The sequence below is a fragment of the Halichoerus grypus genome, chromosome 11, assembly GCF_964656455.1.
Source record: "Halichoerus grypus chromosome 11, mHalGry1.hap1.1, whole genome shotgun sequence".
Lineage (NCBI taxonomy): Eukaryota > Metazoa > Chordata > Mammalia > Carnivora > Phocidae > Halichoerus > Halichoerus grypus.
The window spans coordinates 5,724,531-5,739,126 of NC_135722.1; the positions used below are offsets into that span (position 1 = coordinate 5,724,531).

Sequence of the window (14,596 nt, forward strand, 5' to 3'; positions counted from 1 at the left end):
AGTTGAAGAAACTGAAGCTCAGAGTGCAAGGTGACTTGCTTCTCGGCACAGCACTGGTTAGTGGTAGCAGAAGTAGGACCAGGATTTTTCTGAATCACAGCCCACTCCTCTTTCCAGGCATCATCCTGCATGGGACTGACACTCTATTTTTTTTTTTTTAATTTATTAAAGAGAGAGTGAGTACGGGGTGGGGGGCAGAGGGAGAGGGAGAAGCAGACTCCCCATCCAGCAGGGAGCCTGATACAGGGCTCCAATCCTAGGACCCCAAGATCATGACCTGAGCCAAAGGCAGACTGTTAACGGACTAAGCCTCCAGGTGCCCCGATACTCTATTCTTGCCCCCCCACCCCCCACTTGTGTTTGTGTCTCTACCTCTCTTATATTGAGCCCCAGGGCATGAAGGGAAGAGAAGGATTAAGGCTCATATCACAAGGGCTGACCACTGGGATCACTTTTCTGGGCATCTCTATTATGCCAAACTCTCCTAGGTATTTCCAAAATACGTGACCTATTAAGTTCTGAAAACAACTCCACAAGATCACTCTGCATTATATAGACCAGGAGGTGAAAGTTCAACGAGTCATGGAAACTCCCAGGTCAAAGAGTGAGTTACGTGTTCAACACTGTTCCAACTGTCTCCAGTTGTGCTGAAAGAGGGGGAGGTGTGGGGAGGAGGGAGGGAATGGGGGCCTTTCTTGGAAACTGAGGCTCATCAACACCAAGATTGATTTGGATCAATCCAGAAGTATTTGATCATTGGCCTGGAGCTGGTATCTCAAAATGATTGGCTTGCTGCTCCTTTCTGGGGGTGACTCTCTCCCTCTTTGTTTCTCTAGAGCACCTAGCATCATTTTCATTACCCAGTGGACATTCCTTCCAAGCTTTTTGAATAAATGAAAGACATTCTGCCTGCCTCCTTTGCTCCATAGAAGTCATAGAACCTCAATGCCTCTATGGCTGGATTTGGGGTGATATAGAAGAATGGGGGACAAGGCCATTAGAGGGGTCCCAGCTGCCCTGCTGGTGTGAGACAAGAGGCACAGGAGAGATGCAAGAGCTGCTCTTGTCGGCCGCATCTGCACCCCCAGAGCAGAGCTGACATCTGGTCTGTCACACCCAGGGTCTACGGTGTTGTTTACACATCTGAGTGACCCATGAACCAGAACAGCACTGAATATCTTTGCCATTGGTTTAACTGAGCCAGACCCTTACTCCCTACTCCCACTTCTGTTTTTCTAAAGTAAGAAAACAACTATGAAGTAGTAGTAATTGGTGGCCTTGACAGTATTTTACAACTGTTTAGAAAGTTAATTGGTGCAGTTTTTTAAAAAAAGATTTTATTTATTTGAGAGAGAAAGAGAGGGAGCGAGCCAGCGAGCACGAGGGTGGGGAGGAGCAGAGGGAGGAGCAAACTCCCCTCGGAGCAGGGAGCCTGACGTGGGGCTCGATCCCAGGACCCTGAGACCATGATCTGAGCCAGAGGTAGAGGCTTAGCTGACTGAGCCACCCAGGCGCCCTGACTGGGACAGTTTTTGATGCTGGATGTTCTGCTTGGATTGAAAACAGTGGCACAGTGATGATGTTTCTGTGATGCAGTGAGCTTGCCTTCCTCCCCAGCCTTGTTCTGGCACCTGCTGCCCCAGCCACGCCAAGCTATGCATGGCTGTGAACACACAAAGCCAGGTGGTGTCCCTAGCACACTGCTCCCTCTTCCTGGATGCTTGCCCTTCCTCCTTTCCCTCCAGACCACCTGTCCCTCTCCTCATCTTTCAGGCTCCCTCCTGTGATGCCCTTCTGGATCCTTGAATCACCCTTAGCCTACCCCTAGCTTAGAGTCGACACCTGCTGCTTATTTCTATATGATAGTACCCACCACACTTCATTTTTTTTTTTTTTAAGATTTTATTTATTTATTTGACAGAGAGAGACACAGCGAGAGAGGGAACACAAGCAGGGGGGAGAGGGAGAGGGAGAAGCAGGCTTCCCGCCGAGCAGGGAGCCCGATGGGGGGCTCAATCCCAGGACCCTGGGATCATGACCTGAGCTGAAGGCAGACGCTTAATGACTAAGCCACCCAGGCGCCCCCCACCACACTTCATTTGACTTTTTTCCCCTTTATTTGTTTCTTTTTCTTTTTCTTTTTTTAAGATTTTATTCATTTATTTGAGAGAGAGAGAGCATGAGCAGGGGGAGGGGAGAGGCAGAGGGAGAGGGATGAGCAGACTCCCTGCCGAGCAGGGAGCCCAATCCAGGGCTCCATCCCAGGACCCTGAGATCATGACCTAAGCCAAAGGCAGACACTTAAGGGACTGAGCCACCCAGGCGCCCCTTTCCTTCTTTTATTGAGATACAATTGATGATACTACTTTCCAGCATACAAGGTAATGATTCAGTATGTATGTATGTACAGTATGTATTGTGAGATAATCACAGTAAGTCTAGTTAATATCCATCACCATACATACTTACACATTTGTTTTTCTTGTGATGAGAACTTTTAAGATCTACTCTCTTAGCAGCTTTCAAATATACAGTACGATATCGTTTACTGTAGTCACTGTGCTGAGCAGTTCACTTCACTTCTTTACATGTCTAGTGTCTTCCCTGACCCTAACGCCGTGAGGGCAAGGCCCACCCCTGGCCCTCTGTCGCTCTGTGTCCCCACTGCTGATAGAGACAGCTGGGCAGGCTGCACTGTGCGAAACACAAAACAAGGCGCTGCGGCCCCGGCAGTGGTATTCTTGGTGCAGTTCAGTAACAGCCTGTGAAGTGCCCGCCGCAGGCCGAGTCCCGGGCAGCTTCTAATCTGGACAAGTAGAGACACCTGTTCTGAAGGTTCCTGTTTTTCTGCCTTATCTCCGAGTGCTAGAAATGAAGCATGCGCAGAGGCAGCTGGGGCTCATGAGAAGTGTCCCATGGGGAGTGGCATCAGCGCCCCTCCCCAGCCCCCTCCGACCGACCCTAGGGAGGCCCAAAGGTCCTCTTAGCTCTCAGAACGCAGGTCTCTGCTCCTGGGACTATCCTTGCTCAAAGCTAGGTGACTTGCTTCCTTGATCTTGTCCCGCCCCGGGCGCTGTGGGGAGAGAGGTGCCAGGTTTCGTGGCACCTCTGCGATGGCTGTGGGTGTCCAGGAGGTTACAGAGAAAGGAGGACGTGTGCCCAACCTTCTCACCGGGCCTGTTCGACCACCAGTCTTTCCCCTTGCCCTCGTCCTCCTGCATTGAGTTCCTCAATGCTGGGAAACTAACAGAAGTTGGAGAAACAGTAGAATGTTAGGATATGTTTCTCCTTCTGGACTGCGCTCTTCTCTCATGAAGAATGTTCTACTTGAACAGTTGGAAGTGGAAGCTGGCCATTCACAGTGATCAGATCCATCGAGCCCTCACAAGCAGCCCTGCAAGCTATGTGTTGTTGATCACCGTTTTACAAATAACTGAATTGAGGCTTGGAGGTTAAGGGACCTGCCCAGGGTCGGTCACACACACACACACACACACACACACACACACACACACACACAGCAGAGCTACACACACACACACACACACACTTAAGGGACCTACCCAGGGTCGGACACACACACACACACACACACACACACACTTAAGGGACCTACCCAGGGTCGGACACACACACACACACACACCCCCGAGCTAAGATCAAAGCCCAGGTGCATCTCACTGCGAAGCCCCGTTCTTCTCTCATGCCCGCTCATCCTCGTGCGCAGCAAGCATCAACCCCTTCTATAACCCATATTGTCAGCACATCCAGAACGTAGGTGAAGGGAGTCCCATCTTCCCTGATTTCGGCCACTTCCTATCCGGGGGCCCTCACCCAGAGTTTGTGCCTTTCCCCAGGTAGCCTCCGACTGTCCAGTCCTTCTCGGCACTGTTTCTGCATTGTGTCGGGAGGGGCCCCGTTCCCCTCCATCGTGGGGATAAATGTCCCTATCCTGTCTTCGTCCCTGTGGCGTAGGGAGATTGAGGTAAGGTGTGTGCAAGCGCTGGACTAAGATCTCATGCTGTAGAGATGTCCCTCAGACCATTCTTGCTCCTGGCCCTGCCACAAATGAGGCCGAGGCCATGTGCCAGCCTGCTGCCAGCTTCTCCCTCCTGCTCACCCTCTCAGCAGTTCATCAGCCAGACGGCCACTCTCAAGGTGGATGTGGGAGCCTGTGGCACTGCTCTGCCTTCAGCTGGGGAAGCCGCCCTGGGTGCCTGTCCCGATGGCTCAGGAGGACGAGGCCTGACATAGCTCAGAAGCCGGAGCAGTGTATGCAGGGAGCCTCTGCTGGTTTCCCACCCCGGCATCCCAGCCGACCCTCTACTCTTCCTGCTCCTGGGCGGGGCCCCCTCTGGAGTATCACTGGCCTCCTCCGGGCTCTGCAACTGCCTGCCTTTGTCAGGGTTTATTAGTGGTTAGCACCCTTCCTTGGTGGGCTAGAGGGGAGGGGGAAAGCTGCTTGTTGTCAGCTCTGGAGAAAGCAGAGTACCTGTACTGGGTGAGGTCCTGGATCTGAGAGGAGTAAGCAGGTTCCTTCCCGTGCTGAGTTTGCATTTAACTTGCGGGTCTCCCAGGGACTCCTGACGGTCAGGCTCGCACCTGACTTAGAACCTCTGCCCAGGTTAGGCATGCCCACATTTCATTAGCAGGAGCATCCTTCCTGTTTCTCTGGATGCCACCTGCCTTGTCCGGGAGTGAGCACTCAAGTAGGGAAGGCCTCTCTCTGACTAATAAACCTCAGGTTCAGGAAGCTAAGCAAAGATAGAACAGTGACTTATGGACTGTGCTTCCTCCAAGAACTCTTGTCTGAGCTCAGCCTGGGCTGGTTTTTATTTTGGTGATAGTGGGGTGGCATCTATGGGGTAGGCACTCTATCCCTGTTCTGGACCGGAGTAGTCTTTGGGATAACACTACGTTAAATAATTTATCTGAGTGGGTTTAATAATATGTTCAAGCATTTAAAAATCTTGCTAATGAAGTCAGACCAGGCTAAGAGCTCACAAGAGCCACTAGGTAACATGTGCCCTTGGGAGGAATCCTGTCTCCTGGCCCCACGGGAGAAAGGAACAGGATGTCTCCAGATCCCAGGGGGACAACCTGAGATTTGGTGAGGTCTCAGCAGGAGGAGGAAGACCTCAAAGTCCTCATTTTTTCTTCTCCTGTCAGAACCTCTCTTCCTTTCCTTAGGCCAGAAGGTCTCTCACCTGGCTGGGTCTCCTGTCCTTTGCCCTCTTTTCTCGGTAGAGGCCAAACACCACTGCCCTTGAATCCTTCCCGCTAACACATAGGCAGTGGTTTTGACCGCCCTCTCCCAGCTCACCGCTGACCTGGTTTTGTTTTTTCCATTCTCTCAAACAAGCTGTTCAAGGTCTACTGCTGAGCCAGAGATTGGCTCACAAGCAGCTCTCTCTCCTCTGAGCTGTAGGGAGGGGATAATTCTGGAAAGTCATTGACAGGCTTAACCTAGAACGTCAATTATAAACAGGCAGTGGGCAGAGGGCCTAGATTTGGGTATTCTGGTACCAGGAACGCCGTGGCCTCCCTGGACCTCTGCACACCAGCTGCCATGGTAAGACCACCTCTCAGCAGTCCTGGGCACACTGTCCTGGGTGGGGGTGTGCACTGGTGGTCCCTGGTGGCAGACCACTTGTTTCTCTTCCCTCTGGAACTTGGCAGTCTTTTGCTACTAGAAAGAAAAGGGCAGAGGGATTCTGGGAACAGTCCTTGGAGACAGGAATCCAGGGGACAGGTGGGCTGGATCATTGTTCACGGGCCTGTGGGGACAGCTCTGGTGAGTGATGGTCGAAACCAAGGAGCCCAAAGTGGGCAAACCCTACTTGATAATGAAAATGGATTCTGCTTGAGACCTTGAGGACAGAGAAAGATGTGCCATGGGTCCCAGAGCTCTGGGCCAGAATGCCTTTGTGTGGTGGGAAAGATCCCTTATGGAAATGGTGAAGTAACAAGTGGTCAGGAGAAGGGTCTGCTCTGAGTACAGCACCAGGCTAGGGGCTCAGGAGCCCACACGTGCTGTGCTCCAGCTCCTTGGCCAGCTTGGGCCTTGACGACATGCTCTGGAGCTGCAGAACAGGGAGGCCTGGCTCTCCTTTAGGAATCTGGGAAATGGAAGGGCCAACATCAGTTCTCTTCAAGAGGTGAGTTTGTGATTACGTCCTAGAGAGCAGTGAAGGGAAAGCATGTAACTCCCCACCTTTTGGGAGAACAAATTTCTGGCTTTGAGCAGGACCCACTGCTGAGGTGTAAAGGGAAACAACTTTTGCTTAGAAGAAAACCTTTCCCTCAGTTCCAGTGGCGGAGAGACTAAGGGCCTCAAATGGCTACTGGTTCTCTTCACTGCAAACAGGCCAGATTCTCCAGGTCATGGGATAAGAATTTAAGAAGGGAGTAACAGACTGTGTGTGTGTGTGTGTGTGTGTGTGTGTGTGTGTGTGTGTGTGTGTGTGTGTGTGTGTGTGAGGAACAAGTGAAAAGGAGGACTTAATTTCCCTTGCAGAAGTTGGTGAGAAATGTGCCTTTTCTCCTGGTGTTGTGGACCAGGGATGGAGGGATGTGGCTTCTGGACTTTATTCCCTGTTGCGTGACTCAAAGGGAGACCTGTCATCAGCAGGAAGTCTAAGGCAAGAGGACAGTCCGTGCTTACAAACCTGAAGGGCTGGGTCTGGAATGCACTTGGTTTGGTCCTGGCTAGAAATGAAACCCTCAGTTTCATGAAGGCAGGGACCTCTTCTCTCTTGTTCAGCTTATCTCCAGTGCCCAACAGTACCTGGTGTCTTGCGAAGGCTTGATCACTATTGAGTGAATAAATGAATGAACACTTTTTCTCTGCCTGTCATTTCACTAAACCTCTCCAATTTCATCTTTTGTTGGTTCTATAGCAGACTTCTCACCTGATCAGCATCTACTTGGTGTCACTCAGCCGTGACTCTAAACTAATCAGGCAAGACCATGCTTACAGGGAGAGGCCGGTGGGCCCTGCGGTTCCCTCTCACCACTGGTCCACACTGAGCAGGTGCTGATGTCCTGCAGGACACGTGCCGCCCCCCGCCCCGGGGCCTCTGGAGTGGATCCTTCCTCTGAGCCCAGGTCAAGCCCTTCCTCCATGCCACTTACTTAACTCTCCTCAACTGCTTTACCCTTCTCCAATCTCCCTTTCCCCCCAAGCGGTTCCTTCACATATGCTGGCTGTTTAATATCCCTTATATTTCAAGTGTGCTAGTCTTGTCTCCTCACCAGACAGAAAATTTCATGAAGGCAGAGGCCCTGGGTTTTTATATTATCCTCTGTCCCTCAAGTGTGTGTTACGGGCAGTGGGTGCTGAATAAACACGTGATGGCTCCAATTGTATGAAATCTAATCCTAGTCCTTGGAGTACGAATTGCAGCTTCTAGATTATGAAACTTAAGGGGGACAATCTGAGGTTTCTCGTACGGCAGGTTGCTTAATTGTCAGCTGCCTGTGCTGGGGGATAAGGCTGTTTTGTCGACGGACTAACAGGTTCCAAACTGGTTTTTTTACTCATAACACCTCTGACACTAAATATGTGGGTTTTTTCCTCACATCAACCAATTCTTCAGTTCTCCTCAGACACCAACGGGGTATCCTTCAACTCAGTTCAGTTCCGACACTACCCAGATTTAGCGCAGACCCCCATGGGTGAAGGGCTCAGTCCACAAGACGGCCCCCACTTCAGACACCAGTCACAAGACCTGGCCTGGCCTTCTGGGCCTCTGACCAACCAGCTATAAATCGGAGATGACCATGATCCCCTCCTCAGGTTTGATAATTTTTTAGAACTGTTCACAGAACTCAGAAAACTGCTTTCCTTACTATTACCAGCTTATTATAAAGGATACAGATGGACATCCAGATTAAGAGGTACATATGTAAAGTCTGAGTGTAGGAGCTTCTGTCCCCATGGATTGGGGTGCACCATCCTATTGGTGTGTGGATGCATTCACCATCCTGGAAGCTCTCTGAACCTCATCGTTTAGAGTTTTTATGGAGGCTCCCTTACGTAGGCACGGTTGATCAAATCATTGGCCGTTGGTGATTAACTCAATCTCTGGTCCCTACCCCTTCCCGGAGCAAGTTCCAACCTTCTACTCATGTGGTTGGTTCCTCTGGCAAGCAGCCCCTGCCTGAAGCTATCTAGGGGTCCACCAGGGGTCACTTCATTAGTATAAAGTCAGGTGTGGTTGAAAGGGGCTTATTATGAATAAGAAAAGTTGCTCCTGTCTCCCCTACCACTCAAGAAATTCCAAGGGTTTTAGGAGCTTTGTGCCAGGAACCAGGGAGGAAAACCAAATTCTATAGTTCTTACATCACTGTATCACACAAGGGCAGTGAGGTGGAGTGATTCCCCAAGGTCATTCGACCAGATAGTGGCAAAACTAGAATTTGAACCTGACTTTTCAGACTCGAAGACTTTGCCCTTTCCAGGGAATCACAACAGCATCTGGCCCCACCTCCACTTCATCAAGGCTTCTCCGCCCTCCAGGGAGGGAGGTTCCTGCCTGACTTAAGCAGGGCGGGGTTGTGGGGCAGGACCCTGGCTGTTTTTCCCTTTATCCTTCCAAAGCCCCAGCTCCTGGGACTGTTGACACGGTGAGTTGCTTGAAGGAACACTGTGGTGTCAGGAAGCAGCAAGGAATTCTAAGAAGTGATGGGGGTCGGCAGATGGGCCTGGAAAGCCGCATTTCTCTTATCTATAAAACGGAGGTAATGCTTGCCCTTCCTACGAGGCAAAGTCGTTGTTAGTAGCAAATGACTAAAGTCTTTTAAAGTACCTTATAAACTGCAGAGAGCCAGAAGTATATTGTTGAATGTAAATATAGCATGCAAGTTACAGCTCAATAAAACTGTCAAATGGAGCAATACCCACCTCCTAAGCGTCGGGAAATGACCTCGTCCAGCGGTCTGGCACTGCACAGACACTTAGAGCTATAATTAATTATTGTTTTTGTAACTATTAGTAAAAGGCGAAAGATTTATGCGATCTGAAGAGAAACCAGAGTATTGTTTTTGTAACTATTAGAACACATAATTTCTTCCCTCAGATGGAGGGTGGGTGGCACTGAGGAGACGTCCTGGAGTGGGGACCCTTTGGGTTGGGACTGAGAAGATGAGAAGGGCAGTCTGTCACCTGGGACTTTCGAAATTCACTTACTACCTCAGGTCCCTAAAGCCTGTCTCCCACGAAGCCTGAAGTTCTCAGCTGGGAGGCGTCTTCCTTCTTCTCAACACTGAGGAGAAACTAGTATATTCAAATGAACATGTCCCCTGCTATCTGAGAGCAGAAAAGTGAGTCTTGGCAAGTCAGAACCTGCTCCAGAGGTGAAGGCTTGGAGCTGCCGGAGCTCCTGGCAGGCACCCTGCTCTCCCCTCCCAGGGTGTGCACACCAGGGTAAAGGCCACTGGGAGCCTCTGGTCACTTTTGCAGAGCTCCGAAACACCCTAGGGGAAGGTTCTGCTCCACTTAGCTGGGTGCTCGTCGGGCTCCCACCACCGTGGGGCAGCACAACTGGGACGGGGCACAGCCAGTGTGCGAGGGAAGGCTGTAGTAGAGGGGTGACGCAGGGGTGGTGCTGATCCAGCTAGAGGGGGAGGAGGCTCTTCACACAGCGATGGAGTGCCCAGGTGTGGCCCAGGGCAAGTGTGATGGTTGAGGAAGACTAGTTGGAGGTTGACAGGCAGGGAAGGGAGAGAGTGGTAACTGGTAACATAGCTAGGATGGGGTCCACGGGTGGCTCCTGGGAATTAGTGCTATGAGTGAGGCACGGTGTGGGGTGATGGGCAGACGGGAGTATGGGTGCCTTTGGGCTTTGAAGCCATGGCCAAGCTATTTATCGCGACTTTCTGTTTCCTTACTTACAAAGTTGGGGCCGTAACACCCGCCAGACAAGGTTTTGGATGATTAAATGGGATGATGTAAAGCACTTAATGCAGTGGCTGGCACCCAGTAGCAAGCCCCAGGCAGATATTATCAGTGGCTCTGACGCTTTGCCATGTGGCTGTGGTCGTAAGGATGAAACCAACAATCGCGGGGGGTCTACGACTCCGTCTTGGAAAAGTCTTTAGTCCAGGTTTTGTGCTCAAATTCCAAAGCAGAGGGTGAGATCAGGGGGCTGCCCACGTGTGCTTTCCTGGGGTCAAGAATAGGGGGGAGCAAGTAGAGGCAGCCATAGTCAAGGTCATATCCTGTCTGGGTTGTTGTTTACTTTCTTCCTTCTGGGAACTGAAGCACTTGGCCTTTGAACTTCCTCACTGTCTCCTTGGCTCATGGACTGGACACACTGATCTGTTTACCCAGAGAACCAAGTTTTCTAGTGAGCCAGGTTCTATCCCTTCCTCCCAAAGGGATGCTTGGGGGGTGGTGTCTAGAGGAATAGCGGTAAAGGCTGGCTAGGAATAGCTGAGGTCACACACTGATGCTGAGAAACTGAATTAATCAGGCAAAGCAAATCAGGCGCCGAACCAGGGGAGTTGAGGCACCCAGGATGGACAGCAGTGGGAAGCCATTACTTCCAGGTTGGGAGAGGAAACACAGTTTCCTCTATACTCCAGGGCGGGTTGGCAGCATGGAGGTGGGAACGCCCAGCAGGGACTGTCATAGTGGCGGGACACACCCCCAGTCAGGACTGTGGCACCCAAGCCCGTAGAGAATGGGAAAGATAAACCCATGCTCTCTCTCCTGCTGGTGCCTCCCAGTGGCTGAACGTGCAGGAAGCCAGCCTGCAAAGGGAGCCCTTTCACAGGTCTCAGATTCCCTGGGCGCAGAGCAGAGAGTATAACCAACCAGGAAGCCTCTCCTAAAGGAAATCTCTATGGAAACATCCACTCAACAAGCGTGACAAGGGGAGGAATGAGGCCTCTGGCTTCCTGTAGGTCAGAGCAACTACTGCTTTTTGGGAAGGGGCTACCTCCAAATCAAAATTAGTCACCAGTTTCAAATTTGGTCATCAGGGGCAATTAGGAGAGATAATGAATGAGAGGCATACAGATTGGGAAAAAAGAAGTAAAAGTATCTTTATTTGCAGCTGACATGATCTTGTATAGGAAAACCTAAGGAATCCACTAAAAGCCTATTAAAATGAATGAATAAAAGAGTTCAGCAGGGTTGCAGGACATCAGATCAATACAAAAATCAACTGTATTTCTATACAGTAGCAGTGAACAAATTGAAAACAATTTCATATAGAACAACATCAAGAAGAAGAAAATTCTTAAGAATAAATTTAACAAAGAAATGTAAAACTGATAACAGCATAAAACATTGTTGAAAAAAATTTAAGAACATCTAAATAAATGGACCCCCCATGTTCATGGATCAGAACACTTAATAGTGTTAAAATGGCAGTATTCCCCAAAATGAGCCACAGATTCAATACAGGGTCTTTCACAATCCCACCTGCCTTTAGTGCAGAAACTGACAAGATGATCCTAGAATCCACATGGGAATGCAAGGGGGAAGCAGACAACCAGAAGAGTCTTGGGAAACACAGTTGAAGGACTCACACTTTCTGATTTCAGAACTTTGTACAAAGCTACAGTAATCAAGACAGTGTGGTGCTGGCGTAAAGACAGACATATAGATCAATGGAATAAAATTGAGAGCCCAGAAATAAATCCTCACACTTAACAGTCAATTGATTTTTGACAAGGGTGCCAAGACAATTTAATGGGGAGAGAATTGCCTTTTCAACGAATGGTGCTGGAACAATTGGATGTCCACATGCCGAAGAATGAAATTGGACACGTACCTTATACCACAGACAAAAATCAAAATGGATCAAAGACCTGAATGCAAGAGCTAAAACTATAAAACTTCCAGAAGGAAACATAATCATAAATCTTTGTGATGTTGGGGTAGGTCATGGTTTCTTAGCTACAACAGCAAAAGCACAAGCAATAAAATAAAAAATAGATCAGTCAGACTTCATCAATATTAAAAACTACTGTGCAGCAAAGGACACTGTTAAGAAAGCAAAAAGGCAACGCAAAGAATGGGAGAAAATTTTTGCAAATCTTATATCTGATAGGGAACTTCTATCTAGAACTTGTATCTAGAATATATAAAGAACTCTTACAACTCAGTAAAAAGACAAATCATTCCGCTTAAAAATGGACAAGGAAGGGGCACCTAGGTGGCTCAGTTGGTTAAGCGTCTGAATTTGGCTCAGGTCATGATTTCAGGGTCCTGGGATTGAGCACCGTGTTCAGCAGGGTTTCTGCTTGTCCCTCTGCCTCTGTGCCTCCGCCCCCCCCAACTTGTGCTCACACGTGTGCACTCTCTCTCAAATAAATAAAATCTTAAATAAAAATGGACAAGGGATCTGCATAGACATTTTTCCAGTGAAGATAGACATGGCCAGTAAGCCCATGAAAATATGCTCAACATCATTAGCCATCAGGGAAATGTAAATCAAAACCACAATGAGATACCACTTCATCCCCTCTAGGGCGGCTACTCAAAAAGAAAGACAGTAACAAGGGCTGGCAAGGATGTGGAGGAGCTGGTGGGTTATAAAATGGGGCCGCTGCTGTGGCAAACAGTCCGGCAGCCCCTCAAGCAGTTAAACATAGAGTCACCGTAAGATCCAGCTGCATGTCCCTAGCCCAGAGAGGAAACACATGTGCACCCAAAAACCTGCACGCACATGCTCATAGCACCATTCCTCACAGCCAACACTTGGGAACAACCCGGATGTCCATCAGCTCATGAACGGGTATTACGTAAGACGTGGTTTGTCTCTACAGTGGGATAGTACTTGTCAGTGAAAGGGAATGAAGGTCTGGCCCCTGCTGCAACGTGGAGGAACCTCGAACACCTTATGCCGAGGGAAAGAAGCCAGACACGAGGGACCTTCTTATTCCCTTTATATGAAACGTCCCGAGTAGGCAAATCAGAGAGACAGAGAGTTAGCTTAGTGAGCTGGGAGTTGGCGGAAATGACAGCTAAGCAATATGAACGTGTTCTGGAATGGATTGTGGTGATGGATGCACAGCTCCATAGACTAAACGCCACTGAATTGTGTACTTGAGTATGTGAACTGTCTGGTATGTGAATTCGACCTCAATAAAGCTGTTTAAAAAACCCCACACAGACCTGGCCCCGGGGGGTACTCCTGTAGGCTAAGTCTGTGACTTCATGAGGAAACTCCTACTGTTTTGTAACGGCTGGCTCTCCTGGCTGGGCGGGGGTGCCTCCTGCCACCGAGCACCCTCTGCCTCTTTTTCTGGGTCTCAGAGCATGGGAAGACCCCCTGGAAAATTTTAATTCCAACCCAATTTGCATTTTGGTTTGGTTAAACAGTTCTGGAACCCTACCGTGAACCAGGCACCAAACTGGGTACTCTCGTGAAAAACGGGGTCTGGATTTGGATGGGCTTGGTGATTCTTGAGTTGGCTTCTCCCTGGGGGTCCTCCTGAGGCTGCTTTTTCTTATCAGTAAAGTGAGGGTTGAACCCCTGGGATTGTGGTGTGAATTAAGCCAACTAGAAGGGGCCTGGCATCCAATAGGCAGAAAATGAAAGTTCCCCTGCAGAGCTCCTGGAGCATGTTTAAAGATGAGTGAGATGTGACCACAAAGAGCTTGAGGTCCACCCTCAGCCAGCATTAGCTACGTAGCACCCAGTGAGAGTTAGGCAGGAAGAGGACACCAGACACCTGGCTGGCTCTGGAGCGTGGTTGGGGACCCAGGGAAGGCTCCCTGTGGGAGGGGGCTTCAAGAATGGGAGGATCCCCTTGTCGTATATTGTATTTACTTTTTTTTTTTTTTTTAATTTATTTCTGGGAGAGGGGAAGAAAAGAGAATATTAGCCGGGGGAGGGGCAGAGAGAGAAGCAGACTCCTGCTGAGCAGGGAGCCAATGTGGGACTCAGTCCGACGACCCTGGGATCATGACCTGAGCCGAAGGCAGACGCTTAACTGACTGAGCCACCAGGCACCCTGTATTTACTTTATATTTTGAATAAGCAGTCCTATGATGTAAAGTCAGAAGGGTAAATGGTAAAGAGTTTTTCCTAATGTCTCTTCCCCAAAGGCACCTGCTATTATCCACGCCTTGAGTCTCCTCCTAGGAATATTCTACACACATACAAGCAAATGTACATCTCTATAGCAGAGCTCCTGTCAGTGGGGCAGGTTTGACATCTTCCCCTGCTGGTGCATGGGCACGGAAGGCTTGGGCTAAGGTGGCATTCATGCCACCCTCTCTGCCTCCCAGTCATGTTCAGCCAGGCTCACCATGGGTCCCATCAGTAGGAATGCTGGCTCCGCTTTCCTTCAGGTCCCCTGGAGAGAGGGGTGCCCATGGAGGGGGTCCTGCCTAGTCCTTGCCTTGCCCATCACGCCCCCTCTCCTTGCATGGTGTGCTCTCCGGGGGCCCCCCTGCCGCCTCTCATTGCAGCTCCTGCCCCCTTTCTGGGCCACTACCTTGTTTTGGTGGAGCTTGTCTACAGTAGCTTCCCGAGAAGGAGTGCCAAGTGCCAGGGAGGTCAGGTGGGGCAGCCCCTATCTTTATTTTACCTGCATACATAATTGATAGTTCAACTGGATGAGAGTTTCAGGTTTG

At 49.9% G+C, this 14,596-nt stretch overlaps 1 protein-coding gene across 3 annotated transcripts in view; it reads left to right on the forward strand.

Moving 5' to 3' along the window:
* Window positions 1-14,596, forward strand: part of PC (pyruvate carboxylase) — a 97,746-nt gene that overhangs the window by 44,189 nt on the left and 38,961 nt on the right. Inside the window, exon 1 of one of the 3 annotated variants that reach the window (XM_036121455.2) lies at window positions 5,443-5,572. The exons of the other annotated variants lie outside the window; for them this stretch is intronic. Within the exon in view, the coding sequence (XP_035977348.2) occupies window positions 5,570-5,572 (3 nt within the window). The 5' untranslated portion in view covers window positions 5,443-5,569. Of the gene's footprint in view, window positions 1-5,442; window positions 5,573-14,596 lie in introns of those variants that run through there. 3 annotated transcript variants of the gene reach the window in all.